This window comes from Microcebus murinus, chromosome 3 (assembly GCF_040939455.1).
Source record: "Microcebus murinus isolate Inina chromosome 3, M.murinus_Inina_mat1.0, whole genome shotgun sequence".
Lineage (NCBI taxonomy): Eukaryota > Metazoa > Chordata > Mammalia > Primates > Cheirogaleidae > Microcebus > Microcebus murinus.
Window position 1 is genome coordinate 113626941 of NC_134106.1, and position 23186 is coordinate 113650126.

A 23186-nucleotide genomic window follows, 5' to 3' on the forward strand; every position below is an offset into this window, starting at 1 on the left:
CTGAGAACAGAAATCTCTATGAAATTCTCATTTGGCAAGAGCCATGTAATTAGTATACATCAAGACTAAGTGTTGTTAGTAAGACAGAACAACAATAAAGCATCAATATAGTTAATTTCTTTCAATTTTAGCAAATTATTCAATGGAGAAAACTCAATAACCTGTCTTCCTAATAAACCAGCAGAGATTATTTGAAAATATAATTTGTTTTATAACTATTATAGTCAAGGTTAGTATTATTTAATGAGACAAAGTTATTATTTCATACTTAAATTGTATGGTATAAAAAAAGTTAGATGCCACATGTTTTACTAACCTCTTCCTGAACTCCAAACCCACTTCTACTTTAAAGACTCATACTATCAGACCCCAAACTACATTATTAATGATTCCTAAAGGTTTCTGAATTAGGTAAAAATGTTTTATTTAGCCAGGTGCATGCTTGTTGTCCCAGCTACTCAGGAAGTTGTGGTGGGAGGACTGCTTCAGCCCAGGAATTCAAGGATACAGTTGCACCACTACACACACAGAAACACTGTCTCTAATAATGACAACTTAGGTGAAATGCACAAATTCCTAGAAAGACACAAACTACTGAAAATTGACTCAAAAGAAATAGAAAATCTGAATGGACCCATAATAAATGAAGAAATTGAATTACCAATCGAAAAACTACAAAGAAAAGCCCAGGCTCAGATGCCTTTACTGAATTCTACTGAACATTTAAAGAATTAATACCACTTCAACACTTACAAAAACTGAAAGATGATGGAACACTTCCAAATCATTTTATGAGGTTCAAAATCGAACAAAGACACCACAAGAAAACTACAAACCAATATCTTTTGTGAAAATGGATGCAAAAATCTCTGACAAAATAGAGTCAGCTCTCCACATGCATGGATTCCAAATTCATGGATTCAACCAACCCTGGATCAAAAATATTTGGGCAGGGGAACAATTGAAAAACACAGTAGAGGGCCGGGCGCTGTGGCTCACGCCTGTAATCCTAGCTCTTGGGAGGCCGAGGCGGGCGGATTGCTCAAGGTCAGGAGTTCAAAACCAGCCTGAGCAAGAGCGAGACCCCGTCTCTACTATAAATAGAAAGAAATTAATTGGCCAACTGATATATATATAAAAAATTAGCCGGGCATGGTGGCGCATGCCTGTAGTCCCAGCTACCCGGGAGGCTGAGGCAGAAGGATCACTCGAGCCCAGGAGTTTGAGGTTGCTGTGAGCTAGGCTGACGCCACGGCACTCACTCTAGCCTGGGCAACAAAGCGAGACTCTGTCTCAAAAAAAAAAAAAAAGAAAAACACAGTAGAAATAATAAAATTTTTAAAAAAGTACAGCATAAGGCTGAGCGCGGTGGCTCACGCCTGTAATCCTAGCACTCTGGGAGGCCAAGGCGGGCAGATTGTTCGAGGTCAGGAGTTCGAAACCAGTCTGAGCAAGAGCGAGATCCCGTCTCTACTACAAATAGAAAGAAATTAATTGGCCAACTAATATATATAGAAAAAATTAGCCGGGCATGGTGGCGCATGCCTGTAGTCCCAGCTACTCGGGAGGCTGATGCAGCAGGATTGCTTCAGCCCAGGAGATTGAGGTTGCTGTGAGCTAGGCTGACGCCATGGCACTCACTCTAGCCTGGGAAACAAAGCGAGACTCTGTCTCAAAAAAAAAAAAAAAAAAAAAAAAAAAAAGACAGCATAACAGCTATTTACATTGTATTACATATTGTTAATAATCTAGAGATTATTTAAAGTGCATAGGAAGATATGCACAGGTTATATGCAAACACTATGCCATTTTATATAAAGGACTTGAACATTCATGAATTTTGGTTTCCTTGAGGGCTCCTGGAACCAATCCTCCATGGACACCAAGGGATGACTGCACTAGCAAAAATTCAGCAATATATAAAAAGAATTATATATTATACTATGACCAAATGAGATTTACTCCAGGAATGCAAGGTTGCCTTAACATCTGAAAATCAATTAATGTCATACATATGAACACTAGAAAACAAAAATCACAAGATCATCTCTAAAGATGCAGAAAAATCATTTCACAAAATCCAACAGTCTTTGATGATAAAAAAATACTCAAAAAACTATAAATAGAAAGATAATTCTTCAAAATGATAAAGTGCTTTTATGAAATATCCACAGTCAACATCATTCTAATGGCAAAAACTGGATGTTTTCCTCTTAAGATTAAGAACAAAACAAGGCTGTGTGCTCTGACTGCTTCTATTTAACATTATACTGAAAGTTCTAGTCAGGGCATTTGAGCAAGGTCAAGAAATAAAAGGGTAACTAATGGCAAAGTCTCTAAAAAAAAAAAAAAGAAATAAAAGGGGCCAGGCTCAGTGGCTCACACCTGTAATCCTAGCACTCTGGGAGGCTGATGTGGGAGGACTGCTTGAGCTCAGGAGTTCGAGACAAGCCTGAGCAAGAGCAAGACCCCATCTCTACTAAAAATAGAAAGAAATTAATTGGCCAACTAAAATTATATAGAAAAAAAAATTAGTTGGGCATGGTGGCGCATGCCTGTAGTCCCAGCTACTTGGGAAGCTAAGGCAGAAAGATTGCCTGAGCCCAGACGAGTTAGAGGTTGCTGTGAGCTAGGCTGACACCACCGCACTGTAGCCAGGGCAAGAGTGGGGCTCTGTCTCAAAAAAAAAAAAAAAAAATTGCATCAAAGAGAATAAAATACTTAGGAATGAATTTAATAAAATAAGTAGAAAACTTACACTCTACAAAACACTGGTGAAAGAAATTAAAGCTCTAAATAAATGGAGAAACATCCCATGTTCACACAATGGAAGACTCAGCATTGTTAAGATGGCAAAAGTCCCCAGTCCCCAAACTGATATACACGTTGAGTGTGCTACTGCCCTCCAGCCTGGGCAACAGAGTGAAATCCTGTGGGAAAGAAAGGAAAGGAAAGGGAAGGGAAGAGAAGAGAAAGGAAAGAAAAGACAAGACAAGACAAGACAAAGGGAGGGGAGGAGGAGAGAGGAAGGAAGGAAGAAAAAAATAACTTTAAAAAGTTTATGTCAGTACAGTGGTTCTCAATCCAAGGGCAATTTTGCTCCCAGGCGACATTTGGCAATGTCTGGGAAGCAGAGCTACTACTACCATTTAATGAGCGCAAGTCAGGGATGCTGCTAAACATCCTACAATGCACAAGACATCCCTCCAAAGAATTATCTTGTCTAAAATGTCAATAGTGCTTAGGTTTAGAACTCATGTGGTAGAAAACCCAAACTAAGTAGAAGGAAGGAAATAATGAATAGCAGAAGCTAATGAAACAGAAAACAAACAAACAATAGAGAAAATTAACAAAGCCAAAAGTTAAACTTTTAGATAGAGTAATGGATAAGCCCCTTATTAAGCAGATAAATTTTTAAAAAAGAGAGCCAAATAAGGAATGCAAGAGAGGAATATCGCTGCAGATCTTATAGGTATTAAAAGGATAAGAAAATATGAATATCAACTTTATTTGAATAAATTAGACAACTTAAAAGAAATTGACAAATTCCTTGAAAATACAACATCCCCATACATTGTTGGTGGGAATGTAAAACAGTACAACTACTTTGGGAAATGACTGGCAGCTACTTATAAAATTAAATGTAATTTATCTTATGACCCAATGACTGCATTCCCATAAATTAAAGCCTATGTTCAGTAGAAGATTTGTACAGAAATGTTCATAGCACCTTTATTCACAATAGCCTAAAGTATTAACAGTTTAAGTTTCTACGAGAATGGTTAAAACAAATTGATAGGCTGGGGGAGGCGGCTAGTGTCTGTAATCCTAGCACTCTGAGAGGCTGAGGCAGAAGGACTGCCTGAGGCCAGGAGTTAGACACCAGCCTGAGCATCTAAAAATAGAAAAATTAGCCAGGCGTGGTGGTACACACCTGTAGTCCCAGCTATGTGGGAAGTTGAGGCAGGAGGATCACTTGAGCCCAGGAGTTTGAGGTTTCTGTGAGCTATGATGATGCCACTGCACTCTACCCAGGGCGACAGAGCAAGACTGTCTCAAAAAAACATAAAAATTGATACATTCATATAATGAAATAATACTTAGCCATGAAAATGTAGAGATTAATGATACATGCAAAAATATAGGTGAATTTTAAAAACATGTTGTGTGAAAGAAGCCTTACACAAGAATGCATAAATACCGTATGATTCTATTTATATGAAGTTTTAAAAGAAGCAAAACTGGGGCAGGGGCAATATACGTAACCTTAACATTTGTACCCCCATAATATGCTGAAAATAAATAAACAAATAAAAAATAAATGAAGCAAAACTAACCTAGGATTAAAAAATTAGAAGAGTGGTTGCCTATATGGGGGTAAGATAGGGGCAGGGATTGACTGAAAGAGGGTATGAGGTAACTTTCCAGGGTGGCAGTAATGTTCTATACCTTGATAAGAGTCTGGGTTACACAAGAATATGCATCTATTAACACTCATTAAATGGGCTCCTTGTGGTGGCTCACACCTGTAATCCTAGCATTCTGGGAGGCCGAGGCGGGAGGATCACTCAAGGTCAAGAGTTCAAGACTAGCCTGAGCAAGAGCAAGACCTTGTCTATACTAAAAATAGAAAGAAATTAGCGGGACAACTAAAAATACATAGAGAAAAAATTACCCGGGCGTGGTGGCATGTGCCTGTAGTCCCAGCTACTCAGGAGACTGGGGCAGAAGGACTTCTTCAGCCCAGGATTTTGAGGTTGCTGTGAGTTAGGCTGACATTATGGCACTCTAGCCTGGACAACAGAGCAAGGCTCTGCCTCCAAAAAAAAAAAACAACAACAAACAAACAAAAACACAAATGGCACAATTAAAATGTATGCATTTCGGCATAAATTCTACCCTCTTCCCCCCCCCAAAAAAACATAGATTGATGTGTGGAGATATAATATATACACACACATATAAAATACATATCTCACACACATATATAAAATACATACACACACACAAAGCAAAATGCAATGAAATCCAGCTCAACCAGCCTGGAATTGATTAAGTCCCCCACACTAACTGCCTGACAAAAGAAGAGATATATTATTTCCAGGCATAAATATAGTTTACCTTAGAGTCTACTGTTCTTTTATTCATAATGTCCAGCATTAAATAAAAACAAGGGCAGTGAGGGGTGAGTGGGAGAAGTATGCATTATCAAGAAATAAATTAGTCAACAGAACCAGAATTGGGCCAAATGCTAGAGTTATCAGGGAATTTAAAGTAACTATGATGAATATGTTAAAAGATATAGTAAAAAAAAAAAAAAGGTGGACAATATACATTGCCAAGGGGGAACTTCAGCAGAGAAATGGAAAACTATATAAAACTGTCAAACAATATCGAACAGACTAGATCCTGGAGATTTACCTTGCTTAGCTTATTTAAAAAAAGAAGAAAAAAAAAAAGAATCAGATTGGAGAAGAGAGAAAAAATGAGGAATAAGTATTTGAAGAGGTAATAGTTGTTTTTCAAAATAATGAAAGACAAACTATAGATCAAAGAAACTGTGAAAACTCCAAACAAGATAAATACAAAGAAAAACACAGAAGACACATGAGAGTCAAATAAAATCTTCAAGGCAGCCAAAAAACGAAAAGTAATCTCTCTTACTAGGGTAATTTACCGTTTGAAATGTTCTGTTGAATCACCATCACATACTTCAAGCACTGCCAATTTGCAAATAATTAAAGTGAAGCGGTAAGTAATAAAGCCACACAAGCATCTCATCTCTGATGATTCAGAAGTCCCACAGGAATCATATCACATGTGTAAATAAGTTTTGCAATACCACACATTATTGAAGATGCAAAACAGGTCAATGTTTACTTGACCTTCTTGTTTTAGAAAAAGTAAAATTCTCATTAGTAAAATGTAGAGATTATGTAGAAACTGCCAATTCTATTTGAATTTTTTTGAAACCCACATGCAGTCAGTTGAAATTAGGAAGAATAGGATGGCATGAAATATTTGGAAACCAAGAATGTCTGCCTTCTTAAGTAAATAACTCCATCAAATGAAGTTGTAAACTATTACCCTTAGAGACTTTTTGTTAAATTAAATTTTTATATCTACTAGTGAAACTGTATTTAACAGAAAGGTAGATTAATACAGAGTTCTAAATAACAGACTGCCACTAGGTAAGGTAAAAGAGGTCATGGTATACATACTTGCATGCCTTCCAAATAAATTCAAACATTTTCAGGACAGAGCTAGTTAAGTTAAAATAATTGGGAGATAAAATTTGTTTCTAGGTGGAATTTAAACTGAACATAAAACATCTTTTAACTAATTTAAAAATCCTTTTTAGATAATACTTTTGAGAATATTTATTATGAAATTAAGCAATAAGAAATGTAAAATACATTTCTCAGTGGTTTTATTGTCTCTGCATCAAGATCACCTGAAGAGCTTATTTAAAATGCAAGCCTACAGATGTATCAAATATCTAAAAAAAAAAGAAAAAAAAAATGCAAGGGGAAAAAAAATTAAAATATTTGAGCACCAAAGACCTATATTTGCTCCGGGATGGGAGTGGTAAGGTGGGAGAGGTTACTAGATATCTGATTCTTAACAAAAGCACCAATTGGTTGGGAATAATAGTAAGAGCAGAAAAAAAAAAAAAAAAAAAAAAGCAGTTGGTATTTAAGAACTCTAAAAACATGAGAACCATTAATCTACATTAAAGCATACGGATTATCTTTGGTATTTAAAATCTTCTGCAACCATGTAAAATGAGTAAATTGGCACATAGAGCTCACCTTGGCCAAACAAGAAAAGCCAAAATTAGTACTAATTAGGAAGACAATGCAAAACCTAATTTAAAAAGCCATAGAGATTATAAATAAAACATTTGGGATTTACCATGCTAAAAAATATATAGAAAAAAACAGAAACATGTACTTTGGGTGATGAAGTGTTAATGGAGGTTCACAAATGTACCACTCAGGAATGTCATGGTGGGGGGTGGGGGGACCAAGAGGGTAGCTGAAAACCTATACTTTGCACTTTACTTTGTTATGAACCTAAAACTGCTCTAACAAAGGTCTATTAAAAATTTTTCTCGGGGTGGGCATGGTGGCTCACACCTGTAATCCTAGCACTGTGGGAGGCCAAGGCGGGTGGATTGTTTGAGCTCAGGAGTTTGAAACCAGCCTGAGCAAGAGCGAGACCCCGTCTCTACTAAAAATAGAAAGAAATTAATTGGCCGACTAAAAATATACAGAAAAATTAGCCGGGCATGGTGGCACATGCCTGTAGTCTCAGCTACTCAGGAGACTGAGGCAGGAGGATCATTTGAACCCAGGAGTCTGAGGTTGCTGTGAGCTAGGCTGACGCCACCGCACTCTAGCCTGAGTAGCAGAGTGAGACTCTGTCTCAAAAAAAAAAGAAAAAAATTTTTCTTGGAAGCAGGTTAGAGATGAAAAAAAAAGATGAGAAGAACATAAAAAATTCTAAATAAAAAATAAAAAAATGACCAATAAACCAAAAAAATATAGGAAAAATGTACAGAACAACTGAGAAAGCAGCAGTGGATTATAGTATTTAAAAACCTGATAGGGGCTGGGCGAGGTGGCTCACGCCTGTAATCCTACCACTCTGGGAGGCCAAGGCAGGTGGATTGTTCGAAGTCAGGAGTTCGAAACCAGCCTGAGCATGAGCGAGACCCCATCTCTACTATAAATAGAAAGAAATTTTTTTTTTTTTTTTTTTTTTTTTTTGAGACAGAGTCTCGCTTTGTTGCCCAGGCTAGAGTGAGTGCCGTGGCGTCAGCCTAGCTCACAGCAACCTCAAACTCCTGGCTCAAGCAATCCTCCTGCCTCAGCCTCCCAAGTAGCTGGGACTACAGGCATTCGCCACCATGCCCGGCTAATTTTTTATATATATTAGTTGGCCAATTAATTTCTTTCTATTTATAGTAGAGACGGGGTCTCGCTCTTGCTCAGGCTGGTTTCGAACTCCTGACCTCGAGCAATCCGCCCGCCTCGGCCTCCCAGAGAGCTAGGATTACAGGCGTGAGCCACCGCGCCCAGCCAATAGAAAGAAATTAATTGGCCAACTAATATATATAGAAAAAATTAGCCAGACATGGTGGCGCATGACTGTAGTCCCAGCTACTCGAGAGGCTAAGGCAGGAGGATCGCTTGAGTCCGGGAGATTGAGGTTGCTGTGAGCTAGGCTGATGCCATGGCACTCGCTCTAGTCTGGGTAACAAAGTGAGACTCTGCCTCAAAAAAAACAAAAACAAAAAAAAACCTGATAGGCTGGGCGGGGTTGCTCACGCCTGTAATCCTAGCACTCTGGGAGGCAGAGGCGGGAGGATCACTTGAGCTCAGGAGAAAAATTAGCCGGGCATGGTGGCACATGCCTGTAGTCCCAGCTACTCAGGAGGCTGAAGCAGAAGGATCGCTTGAGCCCAGGAGCTGGAGGTTGCTGTGAGCTAGGCTGACGCCGTGGTACTCTAGCCTGGGCAACAGAGTGAGACTCTGTCTCAAAAAAAAAAACCAAAAAAAAGCAAACAAACAACAAAATCCTGATAAAATATCAAAGCAAAGATGAGAACTGAAATATAGCAGATAAAATTACATAAAACGTCAAAGAGATCTAAAATCAATTTCAGGCCGGGCGCGGTGGCTCACGCCTGTAATCCTAGCACTCTGGGAGGCCGAGGCGGGCGGATTGCTCATGGTCAGGAATTCGAAACCAGCCTGAGCAAGAGTGAGACCCCGTCTCTACTATAAATAGAAAGAAAATTAATTGGCCAACTAATATATATAGAAAAAAAAATTAGCTGGGCATAGTGGCGCATGCCTGTAGTCCCAGCTACTTGGGAGGCTGAGGCAGCAGGATTGCTTGAACCCAGGAGTTTGAGGTTGCTGTGAGCCAGGCTGATGCCACGGCATTCACTCTAGCCTGGGCAACAAAGTGAGACTCTGTCTCAAAAAAATAAATAAATAAATAAATAAATAAATAAATAAATAAATAAATAAATAAATAAATAAAATAAATTTCATTTTATTAATGCCTGATTTTTACCACTTTCTTCAATGTTATTGAAGTAATATGCTTCAAGAAGAAAAAAAAAATTTTTTTTTTTTTTGAGTCAGGGTCTCACTCTGTCACCCAAGCTGCAGTGCAGTGGAATCATCATACCTCACTGCAACCTCAAACTCCTGGGCTGAAACAATTCTCCTGCCTCAGCCTCCATAGTATAGGTTCAAGCCACCATGCTGGGCTAATTTTTTGTATTTTTTTATAGAGAGGAGGTCTCCCTTTTACTCAAGCTGGTCTGGAACTCCTAGCCTTAAGCAATCCTCCCACCTCAGCCTCCCAAAGGGCTAGAATTACAGGGCTGGGCCATCTTGGCTGGCTGAAAGATGTATTTTCCAAATTATTGCAGCCAGAAACAAAATAGTCTCCATATATACACTGACTCAATGTTCATGAATCTTAAGAAAAATACTTTTATTCAATGGCTTTCTATTCACAGATAAGGAATTCACCTCTACTTACAGGGACTAGATTAAGGATATTCAATTCAATAAGCATTTGAAATTACAGGACATTTATTCATGGCCACTGAACTTAAACACAAGCACACTCATTTGGGACAATTTGAGTGTCAAAAGTAATAAAGACAGTAAGAGATCTTAATGCATTGAATAAAATAATCCATGAGTAATATTTTTTAAATGGGGAGGTTCTTCTTTATAGAAGAATGCCAGCCAATACATCTAGAAAGAATGATAGGCTCAAAGAGTCAACATTTTATAACCACCAAATGGATTCTAAAACAAGAAAAATTGTTAGAAAACAAGTTATTCTCACAAACTATCACCTCAAATATTACTTATTAGTTGAAAAGGGGGGAAATACACTTTTATAACTTCCATTAGATCCAACAATCTCACCACTGGGCATCTACCCAAAGGAACAAAAGACATCTGCATTCGAATGTTTACAGCAGTACAATTCACATTTACAAAGATGTAAAAACAACCCAAGTGCCCATCAATACATGAGTGGATTAATAAAATGGTATATGTATGCCATGGAGTACTACTCAGCCACAAAAGCCAATGGTGGGCCGGGCACGGTGGCTCACGCCTGTAATCCTAGCTCTGGGAGGCCGAGGCGGGCGGATTGCTCAAGGTCAGGAGTTCGAAACCAGCCTGAGCAAGAGCGAGACCCCGTCTCTACCATAAATAGAAAGAAATTAATTGGCCAACTGATATATATATAAAAAATTAGCCGGGCATGGTGGCACATGCCTGTAGTCCCAGCTACTCGGGAGGCTGAGACAGAAGGATCGCTCGAGCCCAGGAGTTTGAGGTTGCTGTGAGCTAGGCTGACGCCACGGCACTCACTCTAGCCTGGGCAACAAAGCGAGACTCTGTCTCAAAAAAAAAAAAAAAAAAAAAAAAAAAAAAAAAGCCAATGGTAATCTAAAACCTCTTGTATTATCCTGGATGGAGCTGGAGCCAATTCTACCAAGTGAAGTATCACAAGAATGGAAAAACAGGCCAGGGGCGGTGGCTCACACCTGTAATCCTAGCACTGAGAGGCCTAGGCAGGCGGATTGCTCGAGGTCCGGAGTTAAAAACCAGCCTGAGCAAGAGCGAGACCCCATCTCTACTATAAATAGAAAGAAATTAATTGGCCAACTAATACATATAGAAAAAATTAGCTGGGCATGGTGGTGCATGCCTGTAGTTCCAGCTACTTGGGAGGCTGAGGCAGAATGGAAAAACAAGCACCGCATGTACTCACCATAAAATTGGTACTAATTGATCAACACTTATGTGCACATATGGAAGTAACATTTTCTGGGTGCTGAGCAGTTGGGGGGGAGGGGGAATGAATATATTCACATGAGTGTGAATGAGTGTGGCGTGCACTGGCTGAGGGATGGGCACGCTTGTAGCTCTCACTCCGGCGATACAAAGGCAATATATAACCTAAACATTTGTACTCCAGTAATATTCTGGGGAAAAAAATGCACCTTTATAATGGAGAGCCAACTGTAACCAAGTGATCAAAGTTAGCATAATTAATACGACAAAATGACACTATGTTCCTCTTGATATGATGCAAAGGGAAGTATATACAACACTACTTGAGTATACTTGCCAAAAAAAGTTTAACCTGAGTTTAACCATGAGGAAATGTGACAAAACCAGATTACAGAGCTCCTATAAATGGCATGAATGTTTCAAAAATGTCATGTTATAAAAGCTCCCTCCCCAAAGTGGAAGAACTATCTAGACTAAAAGATATTGAAGACACATAATAAATGTATGTGATTCTATATTATAACTTGGATAGAAGAAAAAGACACAGTTTTTAAAAAGTCAAAGTCATAGCTTTTCCCCAATTAGATGTTTAAATTATTCCCACAAAATTTTTTTACAGTAAAGTTTACAAATCTAGCAAGTTGTCTGCAAATATATGCTGTTGTTTTTGAGATAAACATTTTTCAAATTTATAACTACAAAGCATATATGTAGTTAGTGCACTTTGACTTGTCATGACAGTTCCTGTGGTATTAATGACGGCTAAAATTCTTTCCCACTTTTTTCCAATGAAAGGTAGAGTCAATTTTTTCTCCCCTTGAATGTGAGCTGGACTATGATTACAGTACTTTAACCAATAGAGTTGGTCCAATTCTGGACCAAGTCCTGGCAACTTCCTCTTTGGTGTCTTAGAACCCTGAGTCCAACTACTCTGCTGGAGAGACCAAGTGGAAAAGCCCTAAGACTACATGTTAGGACAGGGAAAAGAGCCCAGCTGAGTCCACCCAGTGTTTAAGTAAGGCCATTGTAGATACTCTAGACCAATCTAGTCACAAGTGGATTACCACTGAGTGAGCCCAGTGGCCACATGAAACAAAGGCAAGCCAAACCCTGCCTGAATTCCTGATCCAAACAATTGTGAGATATAAGAAAAGTTATTCAAAATAACTAAAAGGTGGAAGCAACCCAAGTGTCCGTTGACAGATAAATGGAGAAACAAAATGTAGTACATACATACAATGGAGTATTATTCAGCCTTACAAAAGAAGGAAATTCTGATACATGCTACAATATAAACAAACCCTGAAAACATTATGCTAAGTGGAATAAGCCAGTCACAAAAGGACAAATATTGTACAATTTCACTTATTTGAAAGTAGTCAAATTAAGAGAGCCAAAAAGCAGAATAGTGGTTGCCGGGAGCTGGGGAAAAGGGAGAAAGGGTAGTTTCACTTGGGGAATATGCAAAATTTCTAGAGATGGATGCTGGTGACAGCTGCACAACAATGTGAATGTGCCTAATGCCATAGAACTGCACACTTACAAAATGATTAAAATGACAAATTTTATATTGTGTATATTTTACCACAACAAAGTAAAAAAAATGTATCTTTAAAAAAGTTTTAGTTACACAGCAATAGACAATCAGAACAGTTCCTCTACACAAATGGAAGTCTGAAATAAGAACTATGCTGCAGGCCGGGTGCGGTGGCTAATGCCTGTAATCCTAGCACTCTGGGAGACCATGGCAGGAGGATAGTTTGAACTCACGAGTTCAAAACCAGCCTGAGCAAGAGCAAGACCCCATCTCTACTAAAATAGAAAGAAATTAATCGGCCAACTAAAAATATACAGAAAAACAATTAGCTAGGCATGGTGGTACAGGCCTGTAGTCCCAGCTATTGGGGAAGCTGAGGCAGGAGGATCGCTTGAGCCCAGGAGTTTGAGGTTGCTGTGAGTCAGGCTGATGCCACGGCACTATAGCCCGGGCAACAGAGTGAGACTCTGTCTCAAAAAAAAAAAAAAACAGAACCGTGCTGCACTATGCATCACTTCACAAATGCATACTGGCTATATTTTAAGAAATCTTGCCTCTCCATTTAATTTTTAAAACATTCTTGGCACAATCTTCTTCATTGATACAAATATTAAAATAAAGATAATTTAGAGTTGAAATTACATACTTAATTACACATGAAATTATCACACTATGTGGCAGCTAGGGATGAACAAAAATCATTCATAGAATTAAAAATAATTCCTAAATATTTCTAGGGTCCTCTTGGAGGGAAGGAAATGGAAATAATTATGCCCTTTCTTCCCTAACCTATTCTTCCCCTCTCCCAACCTAGGTTTGGTGAGGAAAGGGGGATGCCCTACCTAAAAGTCCACCATATCCTAACTCTTACTAAACTGTCAAACAGACCAGGTGGAGAAAGGTTGATACAAGGAGAAAGATTACAGAATATATACTTGGTGGAAGAAAAATTAGGGATATTTTCATAAAATTAGGGATATTTTCTTTTTCTTAATTCTTAGCATCAAGGTAGTAAACATTTTGATTTGATTCTCTGACAAAATAGATATGGCAGATCTGGGAATAGAATGGTAGCTGGAATAACATCTGGAGCATTGATCTCTGTGATCGGGTAGTAAGAGATGGTTATAAGAAGCAAACTTCTGGCCGGGCGCAGTTGCTCATGCCTGTAATCCTAGCACTCTGGGAGGCCGAGGCAGGTGGATCATTTGAGCTCAGAAATTCGAGACCAGGCTAAGCAACATCAAGACCCCATCTCTACCAAAACCAGAAAAAATTAGCTGGGTGTGGTGGCACATGCCTATAGTCCCAGCTACTCGGGAGGGTGAGGCAGAAGGATTGCTTGAGCCCAAGAGTTTGAGGTTGCTGTGAGCTAGGCTGATGCCACAGCACTCTAGCCAGGGCAACAGAGTCTCTGTCTCAAAAACAAAACAAAACAACAAACTTCACTCTGCCCATACTTCCATCTAAAAATCAAGGATTATCAAGGCCCCCCACCTCCAAAGTAGCAAGAAAAGGAATAACAAAGTATGTGTATGGCACATATCCTATGTAATGTATGATCTGGGACAGACTATATAACTTAACTCTGGGAAGAACCTGGTAATAGAATTTGTACAACTATTTATTTATAGGTGCACTTTAACTTGTGTTCAAAAACTTGTCAGATGGGAACTCTGTGTTAGTTTCTGAATCCATAACCGTATAGGTGGGTGGCTATTTGTGACACTTAATGTAATAACAATACTAAACTATCTGCTCTCCTTCCAAACCGCTAATTAACTTTAGTATGGCTTTTAACTTTCTGTCAACTAATATACAATTGTAACCTATCTAAGTAACAGAAGTTAATGACATTGTTCAGCTTTATGTGACTAGGGTTGGTCACCATCTCTCAAAGGGTCAGTTTCTTCATCTGCAAAATTAGAACAAAATTAACCTCTACACTACCTTTTAGCTCTAAAATTCTCAGTATTATATCTATGTTATTATCTCTGGAATGCAAACTCAGGAAAAGCTTAGTTGCAATTCATAATTTTTTCAAATTATCCTTCACTTTCAAAAATAAAAATATTTTGCTAATCTAACATTAATAGAAAGTATTCATTGGTTCACTCAACAAATATTTGCTGAGCACTCAACTATGTGCCAGACATTAAGCTTGGAAATGGAAGGATACAAAAAGGAACAAAACAGACATGGTACCTGTATTCATGAAGCTTACAGAGAAGCTGGAGAGACAAACCAATTAAACATATAAATATCACAACTGCAATAAGTGATATGAAAGAGTTAAAAGAGTATATAATGGGGAATCTAAGAGATTTCCCTTAAAAAGTAACAAGTGAGTGACAAAGTGAGCTGAGAGTGAAGGGTATTTATGGGCCACATAAGGAATCTGTCTAGGCAGAAATAAAAATGGCATGTTCAAGGAACCTACAGATCAGTGTGACCCAACATAACAAAAACAGGTGAAGCAGTTCCCTGGAAGCTTCTAGTGTACAAAAGTGTATGTTAGCTCTTCCAAAGACATAAGAATTATTTTCAAGTAGGCTTCAAAGCTTCACAACAGTTTCTAATGTTTAGAAAAATGCCATACTTTATCTCACTACAAAAGACCAAACTAAATCTCTTTGATTCTTTTCTCTTTTCACTTTACTGTCTTTAAGTTCATGATAAAAATCACAACCTTTTAGTTCTACTGAGATTCCTTAGAAGAAAGCAGCTATAAGAACCAAAATCTGCCTGTAATCCTAGCACTCTGGGAGGCCAAGGCAGGCGGATTGCTCGAGTTCAGGAGTTGGAAACCAGCCTGAGCGAGGCCCCCTCTCTACTAAATATAGAAATTAATCAACCAACTAAAATATATATACAAAAAATAGCTGGGCATGGTGGCACATGCCTGTAGTCCCAGCAATTCGGGAGGCCGAGGCAGTAGGACTGCTTGAGCCCAGGAGATTGAGGTTGCTGTGAGCTAGGCTGATGTCACGGCACTCACTCTAGCCTGGGCAACAAAGTGAGACTCTGTCTCAAAATAAAGAACCAAAATCAATATGATACCATTGCCCTGACTCTGCCACAAACGTGCCCTATGACTGATCTTAGTAAATGTTACTCGGCCAGTTTGCACCTTAACTTTTCTTATCTGCAAAGGGGAAGTTCCAGAATTTAAGATATTCTAATTCTAAAATTATGGTTCTACTGTAAAAATGCTGGTTCCATTCTTGAAAACTGAAGAGAATAGGACCAAATATCTCTGAATTCCTTTGACTAAGATTTTACTTGCCTTTAAGCTCTCTTTACATTTATATATTTGAACATTGCTGTCATTTTATAATAATTAACTACTGAATTTATAAAATTTACCCATAACTAAGGATCTAATAAAAAATTATCACAATTTCAAAAATGTTTAAATATGGTTAAAAATCTACATTTCTGGCCATGCATGGTGGCTAATGCCTGTAATCTTAGCACTCTGGGAGGCTGAGATGGGAGGATTACTTGAGGTCAGGAGTTTGAGACCAGGCAGAGCAAGAGCAAGACCCAGTCTCTACTAAAAATAGAAAAATCAGCTGGGCATGGTGGCATGTGTCTGTAGTGCCAGCTACTTGGGAAGCTGAGGCAGGAGGATTGCTTGAACACAGGAGTTTAAGGTTGCTGTGATCTAGGCTGATGCCAGGGCATTCTAGCTTGGGCAACGTAGTAAGATTCTACATTTCCAGTGATACAGTAATACTTTAAACAGAGATTCCTAAAAAGTACAAAGTAAAACAGAAAGAACTAAAAGCAGGAGGAATATAAAATTTAAAAAAATTTTCAGAAAAGCAAAATTTTAGCAGTAAGGACATTCAAATTGGTTGATATGTATGCCAATTTTAACTTCTAAAAGAATTCATACAAATGGGATATTCTATTACAATGCTCATTATAGACTTGGTTATATGTCCATGTATAGTTAACAATACTTCTGATAATCTATTCTCAAGTGGAAAATGTAGATAATCATAAGTTTCCATTTTTTAAACCATATTATCCACCACTAGAATTCAAGCTTTCAGTATTCTTAATTTGAAACTTAATAAAAATTAAAGATCCATAAATTTTTTACAAAACAGCTTCATATTTAATAATTTTTTAAACTCTCAAAACACTTGATATAATTTTAAGAAGCACAAATTAAGCACTTAAATTCATGTATTTTAGTATCAAGATTTGTTTTAAAGAAAAAAAATTTTTAAGAAAAGAAATTGTCTTATTCCTTCCAAAAAGGCAACAAATTTCAGAATATAATTAGATTTTTGAAAACTAAACCACAGGAAGACTTTAAATACTGTATTCATTAAAACACAACATTGTATACATGTACTAGTCACCATACTAAGCTCTAAGAACAAAGGGGCAAGATCATTCCCTAAAAATACATTTTATCAAGTTGCCCAAGGTGGAAACATTAACATTGTTTCTTCCCTCACCTCCCACCAACTCTAATTGATTCTAACTCTGAAACATAAATCATTCCCTATGGTTTCTATTCCTATTGTCACAGCCCTACTTCAAGATTTCAGTATCTTTCTACTTACTGTTAAAAGTCTCCTAGCTGGACTTACTAACTCTGGTCTTTCCCTACTTCAATCTTTCCCTAGTCCTATCTAGCCCCAGTTTAGACAACCAAAAATGTCTCCAGCATTGCTAAACATCCCCTGTGTGTCAAAGCTGTCTTGACTGAGAGCCACTGTTTCAAGCTGATCCTGTAACAAGAATGGCACTTATTTGGTAGGGTTGTGGCCATGATGTTCAGGGGATAGAAAGCAAAAAACTGACCAACATAAGGTTGAAACTGAAAACCTTGATCTTAGGATCACCATGCTTAAATTAAATAACCTGATGCCTCATAAAAAGAGCCATAATACTCTCTTCTAAACTCCTTTGGACACGACTGTAATTCTAGCATTCTGAGAGGCTGAGGCGGGAGGATAGCTCAAGGTCAGGGGTTCGAAACCAGCCTGAGCAAGAGCGAGATCCCATCTCTACTATAAATAGAAAGAAATTAATTGGCCAACTAAAATTATATAGAAAAAATGAGCTGGGCATAGTGGTGCATGCCTGTAGTCCCAGCCTTAAATTTACAACCTACTTTGAACAGTTATGAACAGTCATTCCCTATGGTTTCTATTCCCATCGTCACAGTCCTACTTCAAGATTTCAGTATCTTTCTACTTGCTGTTAAAAGTCTCCTAGCTGGACTTAACTAACTCTGGTCTTTCCCTACTCCAATCTTTCCCTAGTCCTATCTAGGGTCCTATCTATTCATTAAATATTTCCAGAAAAAAAAAAAAACTTTAAAAACACAAGAATACTTACGCTTGAAAACTAAAAAAGTAAAAAAAAAAAAAATCACACTTCTTTTTAATTTCCCATAATGGGTATGTCTGTCTCTACAGAACTTATTCAAAGATGTATTCAAAATAGAACAATACTTTTCAGAGGAGGTAAGGGAGAAGACAGTAAGCTATCTAAAAAACTTACTGGGAGAACTGTAAAGGTCAGGCCAAGGAGTGCAGTAACACCACACGAGAAAGCACTCGGATAGATGTCTTCTTTGGAAGGAGCCAAGACATGTGAGTGAGAACAATCTGTCCAGGTGCTTACCTTCAGTCGTTTGATCATTTCGTCGGTGGTGATCTTGTCGGTGATCTCCTTAACCCCCGGAGGGTAAGCGATCTTCCCGTCCGCACTCACGACGCCACATAGGGCAGTGGCAGGCTTGGGCTGCGCGGTGAAGTCCATCCTGGGGGACAACTTTTCTTTCACAGTCCTCTACCGGCCTCTATCGGTCAGAAAACCAAAGTTCAGCAGAAAGGGCGACTTTGTAACCTCTTTTTTCGTTTGAAATATCTCATCTGGAAAGGGCCCATTCTCCCCGAGGCCGGGGACCCGGCAGCAGCCCTGCCACCCGCTCCTTCCCGAGGCTCGGACCCCGCCGGCCGCCCCCGCCAGCCCTGGGCTCTCGGGGCTCCTCGGCACAGGCGCCGCGGCGGCGAGCGGCTCCAGGAGTTTCCCATTCCACCTTTCACAATGAAATCCGCCCCCCAGCACCGACGTCCTAAGTCTGGCGGCTTGGGGAGGCCAGCAAGGACCTCCAGGCCGCCGCCGGGCCAGAGAGAAGCGCCGCGTCCCCGCCCGGCCAGTCCCCTCTGGGGAAGCAAACGCGAGGCCTATCGGCTCAGCCTAGGCCGCACAACTAGGGACCCAGCGGACCCGCACGCCGCGGCGGCTCCCGGGAACAAACGCCCTTCCCCGGCAGAGCCGCGGGGCCCGGCAGCCCCCGCCGCGCTCCCGCCCTGCCCCGCGCCGCCGCCGGCCCCGCAGGGGGAGCGAGCCGCCCTCCGCCCCGGCCCCGCCAGGAAGCGGCTGACGCGGCTCCGCACTTCACATTTTGTTGCTTCAACTTCGGCCGAGGGGCCCCAGCGGCTCCTCTTGCCCCGGCCACCAGGCGCCGCCCGCTGCCGCCGAGGCCTCGCCGGCACCTTCGGGCGGCCCCGCCGGGCCTCGGACTCGCGCCCCCGCTCTCCGCTTCCGTCCCCTCCCTCCGGCAGCGAGGGCGGGAGCCGCGCCGCCGCCTTTACCTCCTCCTCATGCGGGCGGAAGGTGCATCGAGCGCCCGGGCCTCTGTCAGGTGGTTGCGCCGCCGCCCCTCGTCGGGCTGCACACAAAGCGGCCCCGCGGGTCCCGCCGCCGCCCGCCCGCCCGGGAGCGGCGCTGGGCTGGCGGCGCCGAGGAGGAGCCGCCGCGGGGGGGACACGGCGAGCGTGCGCGGGCCGGGAGGCAGTGCCGCTCTCTGTCTGGCCGAGGAAGGGCAGCCTCGGAGCAGGCTCCGCGGGGAGCGCGTGCGCGTGTGTCCGCCCGGCCCGCAACCCGCCCGCACCTCGCGCCGGCCGAGGCAGCAGACCCGACCCGACCCGGACCCGGACGCCCCCAGCTGCGGCGCGCGGCCGTCGGTGCCCGGGAGCGCCGCCTCGCGCACAGCGCCGGTCACGCGAGCGGCGGAGAGCACGCGAGAGCAGCGCGCTTCGCGCCCGCCCCTTCCTCCGCCGGCCGCGCCTCCGCCTCCCTGGAGCCTGGCGGCCGCGCGCGTGGCAGACAGCGCCGCCCGCCGGTTGGCGCCAAGGCCTGCCGCGCTCGCGCCTCGGGGCAGCCAGACCCGAGCGAGCGGGGAGGAGCCGGGCGGCCGGGCGAGCGCCGGTGGCCGCGGCCCCGCCGGGCGCGCGGGGCGGGCAGAGCTGCCTCCCGCCGCGGAGGCGCGTTCGGGCCCCGGGCCGAGCCTGAGCACGCGGGCGGGAGGCGAACTGCTCGGCCGCGGCGGGCCGACTTCCTCCGGGCGCGGGTCTGCGAACCGAAGCGAAGTTGTGCCACACGGCACGGGTGGGCGGCTCACTCTCGCCTCTCGCGGCGGCCACCGAGTCCTCCCTCACCTTAGATTTCTCAAGTTAATATTTTGAAAGCTGAAAAATAGGAAAATAGAATTGAGTCGAGTACTTCTCAAGGTGCCGTCTTTGGCCCACTGGCCTCACAATCTTTCTGAGTATCGCTGAAAACCTAGGCCACAGAATCAGGTTCTCTGAGAGGGGAACCCAGACAGCAAGCGTTTACAACTTAGGTAGTGGTTTTTGTGAATATGGAAGATCTCTCTCTCTCTCTTTTAATGTTTTAAACATACCAGGGATTAACTTCTTCCACCCAAAGGAAAACAACTGTCAAGGAAAACTCAGTGCAGCAGGGTTTGTGCAATTTAACGTAAATAATTGAAACGAATGAACCTCAAGAGCACACACGTAATTTCAGAAGACGAAGTTGAGAAAAGGATACAATAATATGAAATAACATTCAGCTCTTGAAACTGACCACTATCATACTTTAAAATGACATTCAATTGTTTATTTAAATTATTCTTTTATTAAATGTCACCCTCCTGTGTGGATATTTAAAGTATTCTTTGTGCATATCCATTGGTCTATTTTTCCCCCATATCCTTTCACTCAATCTTAAAAATAGTAAAGGTTCTGCAAGTCACTGACGTGTTTTTGAGGAATTACACAAGGGAGCAGTCATTTTGGGATCTTAACAATCCACAGTTACTGATTTGCTAGAACTCTGCCCAAGTCAGTGCTTTGTTCTTGGGCATTTAGACCCTCAGGCAGAATCCCTTTATGATTGTCCGCATCCAGACTGTTGTCAACCAAAAGCTACTCTCTTTTAGGCTCTCTCCTTCACTTGGTGTTTCTTTATCTGTTACAGTTAAATAACTAAAGAGTGATGCTTTTCTTTCTCATTCTTACCTCAGTAACTTACCTGTTAGTAAATGGAGTTTTGTATACACCCATAAATTTTAACTTGATACAATTATTACTTTGTTAAGATTGCGTAACTTAGGCCGGGCGCGGTGGCTCACGCCTGTAATCCTAGCACTCTGGGAGGCCGAGGCGGGCGGATTGCTCAAGGTCAGGAGTTCAAAACCAGCCTGAGCGAGACCCCGTCTCTACCATAAAAATAGAAAGAAATTAATTGGCCAACTAATATATATAATATAAAAAAAAAATCAGCCGGGCATGGTGGCTCGTGCCTGTAGTCCCAGCTACTCGGGAGGCTGAGGCAGGAGGATCGCTTGAGCCCAGGAGTTTGAGGTTGCTGTGAGCTAGGCTGACGCCACGGCACTCACTCTAGCCTAGGCAAGAAAGCGAGACTCTGTCTCAAAAAAAAAAAAAAAAAAAAAGATTGCGTAACCTAGTAAACACTCAAAATATAGTAAGACTTGAGGATAACACTTAAATAAATTGAATTTATACAATATTCTCTAGGGTTCCTGTTTTTACTTCTTAAACATTTGTTTCCGCATACAATACATAAGAAGAGACATTCATTTGTGCGACAATTATTTAAAGAGGGCCTGGCCAGGCACGGTGGCTCACGCCTGTAATCCTAGCAGTCTGGGAGGCGGAGGCGGGTGGATTGCTCAAGGTCAGGAGTTTGAAACCAGCCTGAGCAAGAGCCAGACGCTGTCTCTACTATAAATAGAAATAAATTAGTTGGCCAACTAATATATATAGAAAAAATCAGCACGAGTCCCAGCTACTCAGGAGACTGAGGCAGGAGGATCCCTTGAGCCCAGGAGTTTGAGGTTGCTGTGAGCTAGGCTGACACCACTGGCACTCACTCTAGACTGGGCAACAAAGTGAGACTCTGTCTCAAATAATAATAATAATAATAAATATAAAGAGGGCCTAGTCTTGGGCACTGAGAGTGAAAAAGCTTGGCAGAGGGGAGGAGAACAAAAATTCCTGCCTGCTCTTCTTATGTAGCTTAATTTGGAGAGAGATAGACCAGAATAACAATAATAAATATATATATATAAATAAAGTAGGGGAGAGGGGTACACATCAAGTCTAGCCTTTAAGGCCCCTGGGAGGACTTTGGCTGTACTGTGACTGCGATGGGGATTTTGGACTTTTTTAAAGCAAAGAAATGGTATGATTAATGTCCTATGACTTAGATATCCTTGGACAAATTAATTAATCTTTCTGTTCCTCATTTTCTTCATCTGTAAAATGGAGGTAATAATAGAATCTACCTCAGAGAATCATTATGAGGAATCAATAAGTTAATGTATGTAAAGCAGCTAGATTAGTAACTGGCAAATAATAAGCTCTACATAATTTTTTTTTTTTGCATAAAATAAAAGAATCATTCTAGCTGCTGAGTTGAAAATAACATTAGAGGCCAGGTGCTGTGGCTCACACCTGTAATCCTAGCACTCTGGGAGGCTGAGGCAATAGGATCATTTGAGGTCAGGAGTTTGAGACCAGCCTGAGCAAGAGCAAGAACCCGTCTCTACTAAAAAAAAAAAAAAATAGAAAAAAAATTTGCAGGGCAACTAAAAATAGAAAAAATTAGCCCGATGTGGTGGTGTATGCCTGTAGTCCCAGCTACTCAGAAGGCTAAACAGAAGGATTGCTTGAGCCCAGAGTTTGAGGTTGCTGTGAGCCAGGCTGATGCCACAGCACTCACTCTAGCCTGGGTAACAGGGTGAGACTCTCTCTCTCAATAAAAGAAAATAACAATAGTGATGCAAGTGTGGAAGAAGGGTAACCGGATATAAGACAACTGCCAAAGTCCCAAGGAGAGATAGTAACAAGAACAAGGTAATAGCAGTGGAGGTGATGAAAAGTGATATAAGAAAGAGAGGAGACTGTGATGCCAACATTTCTTCTGCCTTTTGTCTCTGCACCTTTTGCAGAGCTTCTAGCAGTGATATGTTGAGACAGAGCATCTAGAGGTTTACTACCTCTGTGTCCGTAGGAGCCACTATGAGGAGGGCCTGGGAAAGAATTTGCCATTTTCAGTGGAAAAAAAGTGGCAGTTACTAATTATGATAATTTTGGATCTGGATTTGCTGCACCTTTCTTTATTGTAAGACACTAACTGCTTAAGAAATAAGAATTTTTTTTTTTTTTGAGACAGAGTCTCGTTCTGTTGCCCGGGCTAGAGTGCCATGGTGTCAGCCTACCTCACAGCAACCTCAAACTTCTGGGCTCAAGTAATCCTCCTGCCTCAGCCTCCCGAGTAGCTGGGACTACAGGGATGCGCCACCATGCCTGGCTAATTTTTTCTATACATTTTTAGTTGTCCAATTAATTTCTTTCTATTTTTAGTAGAGACGGGGTCTCTCTCTTGCTCAGGCTGGTCTCGAACTCCTGACCTTAAGCGATCCTCCGGTGTTGGCCTCCCAGAGTGCTAGGATTACAGGC

The 23186-nt window shown here is 41.4% G+C and overlaps 1 protein-coding gene and 1 pseudogene across 5 annotated transcripts in view; one reads left to right on the forward strand and one right to left on the reverse strand.

Annotated features, from left to right (window-relative positions):
* The window catches only part of PDS5A (PDS5 cohesin associated factor A), a 134549-nt gene extending 115109 nt beyond the window's left edge, over positions 1-19440 (reverse strand). For 3 of the 5 annotated variants that reach the window (XM_012753924.3, XM_076001203.1, XM_076001204.1), the window contains exons 1-2: positions 19011-19440; positions 18034-18211 (exon numbers count right to left, since the gene is read on the reverse strand). In XM_012753924.3, coding sequence (XP_012609378.1) covers positions 18034-18171 — 138 coding nt within the window. In that variant the 5' untranslated portion in view covers positions 18172-18211; positions 19011-19440. Of the gene's footprint in view, positions 1-18033; positions 18212-18812; positions 18951-19010 lie in introns of those variants that run through there. The other 2 variants (XM_076001201.1, XM_076001202.1) reach the window with 2 other exon arrangements.
* Positions 19441-22623: 3183 nt separating this feature from the next.
* Positions 22624-22875, forward strand: LOC109729765 (cytochrome c oxidase subunit 7C, mitochondrial pseudogene; annotated as a pseudogene).
* The last annotated feature ends 311 nt before the right edge of the window (positions 22876-23186 follow it).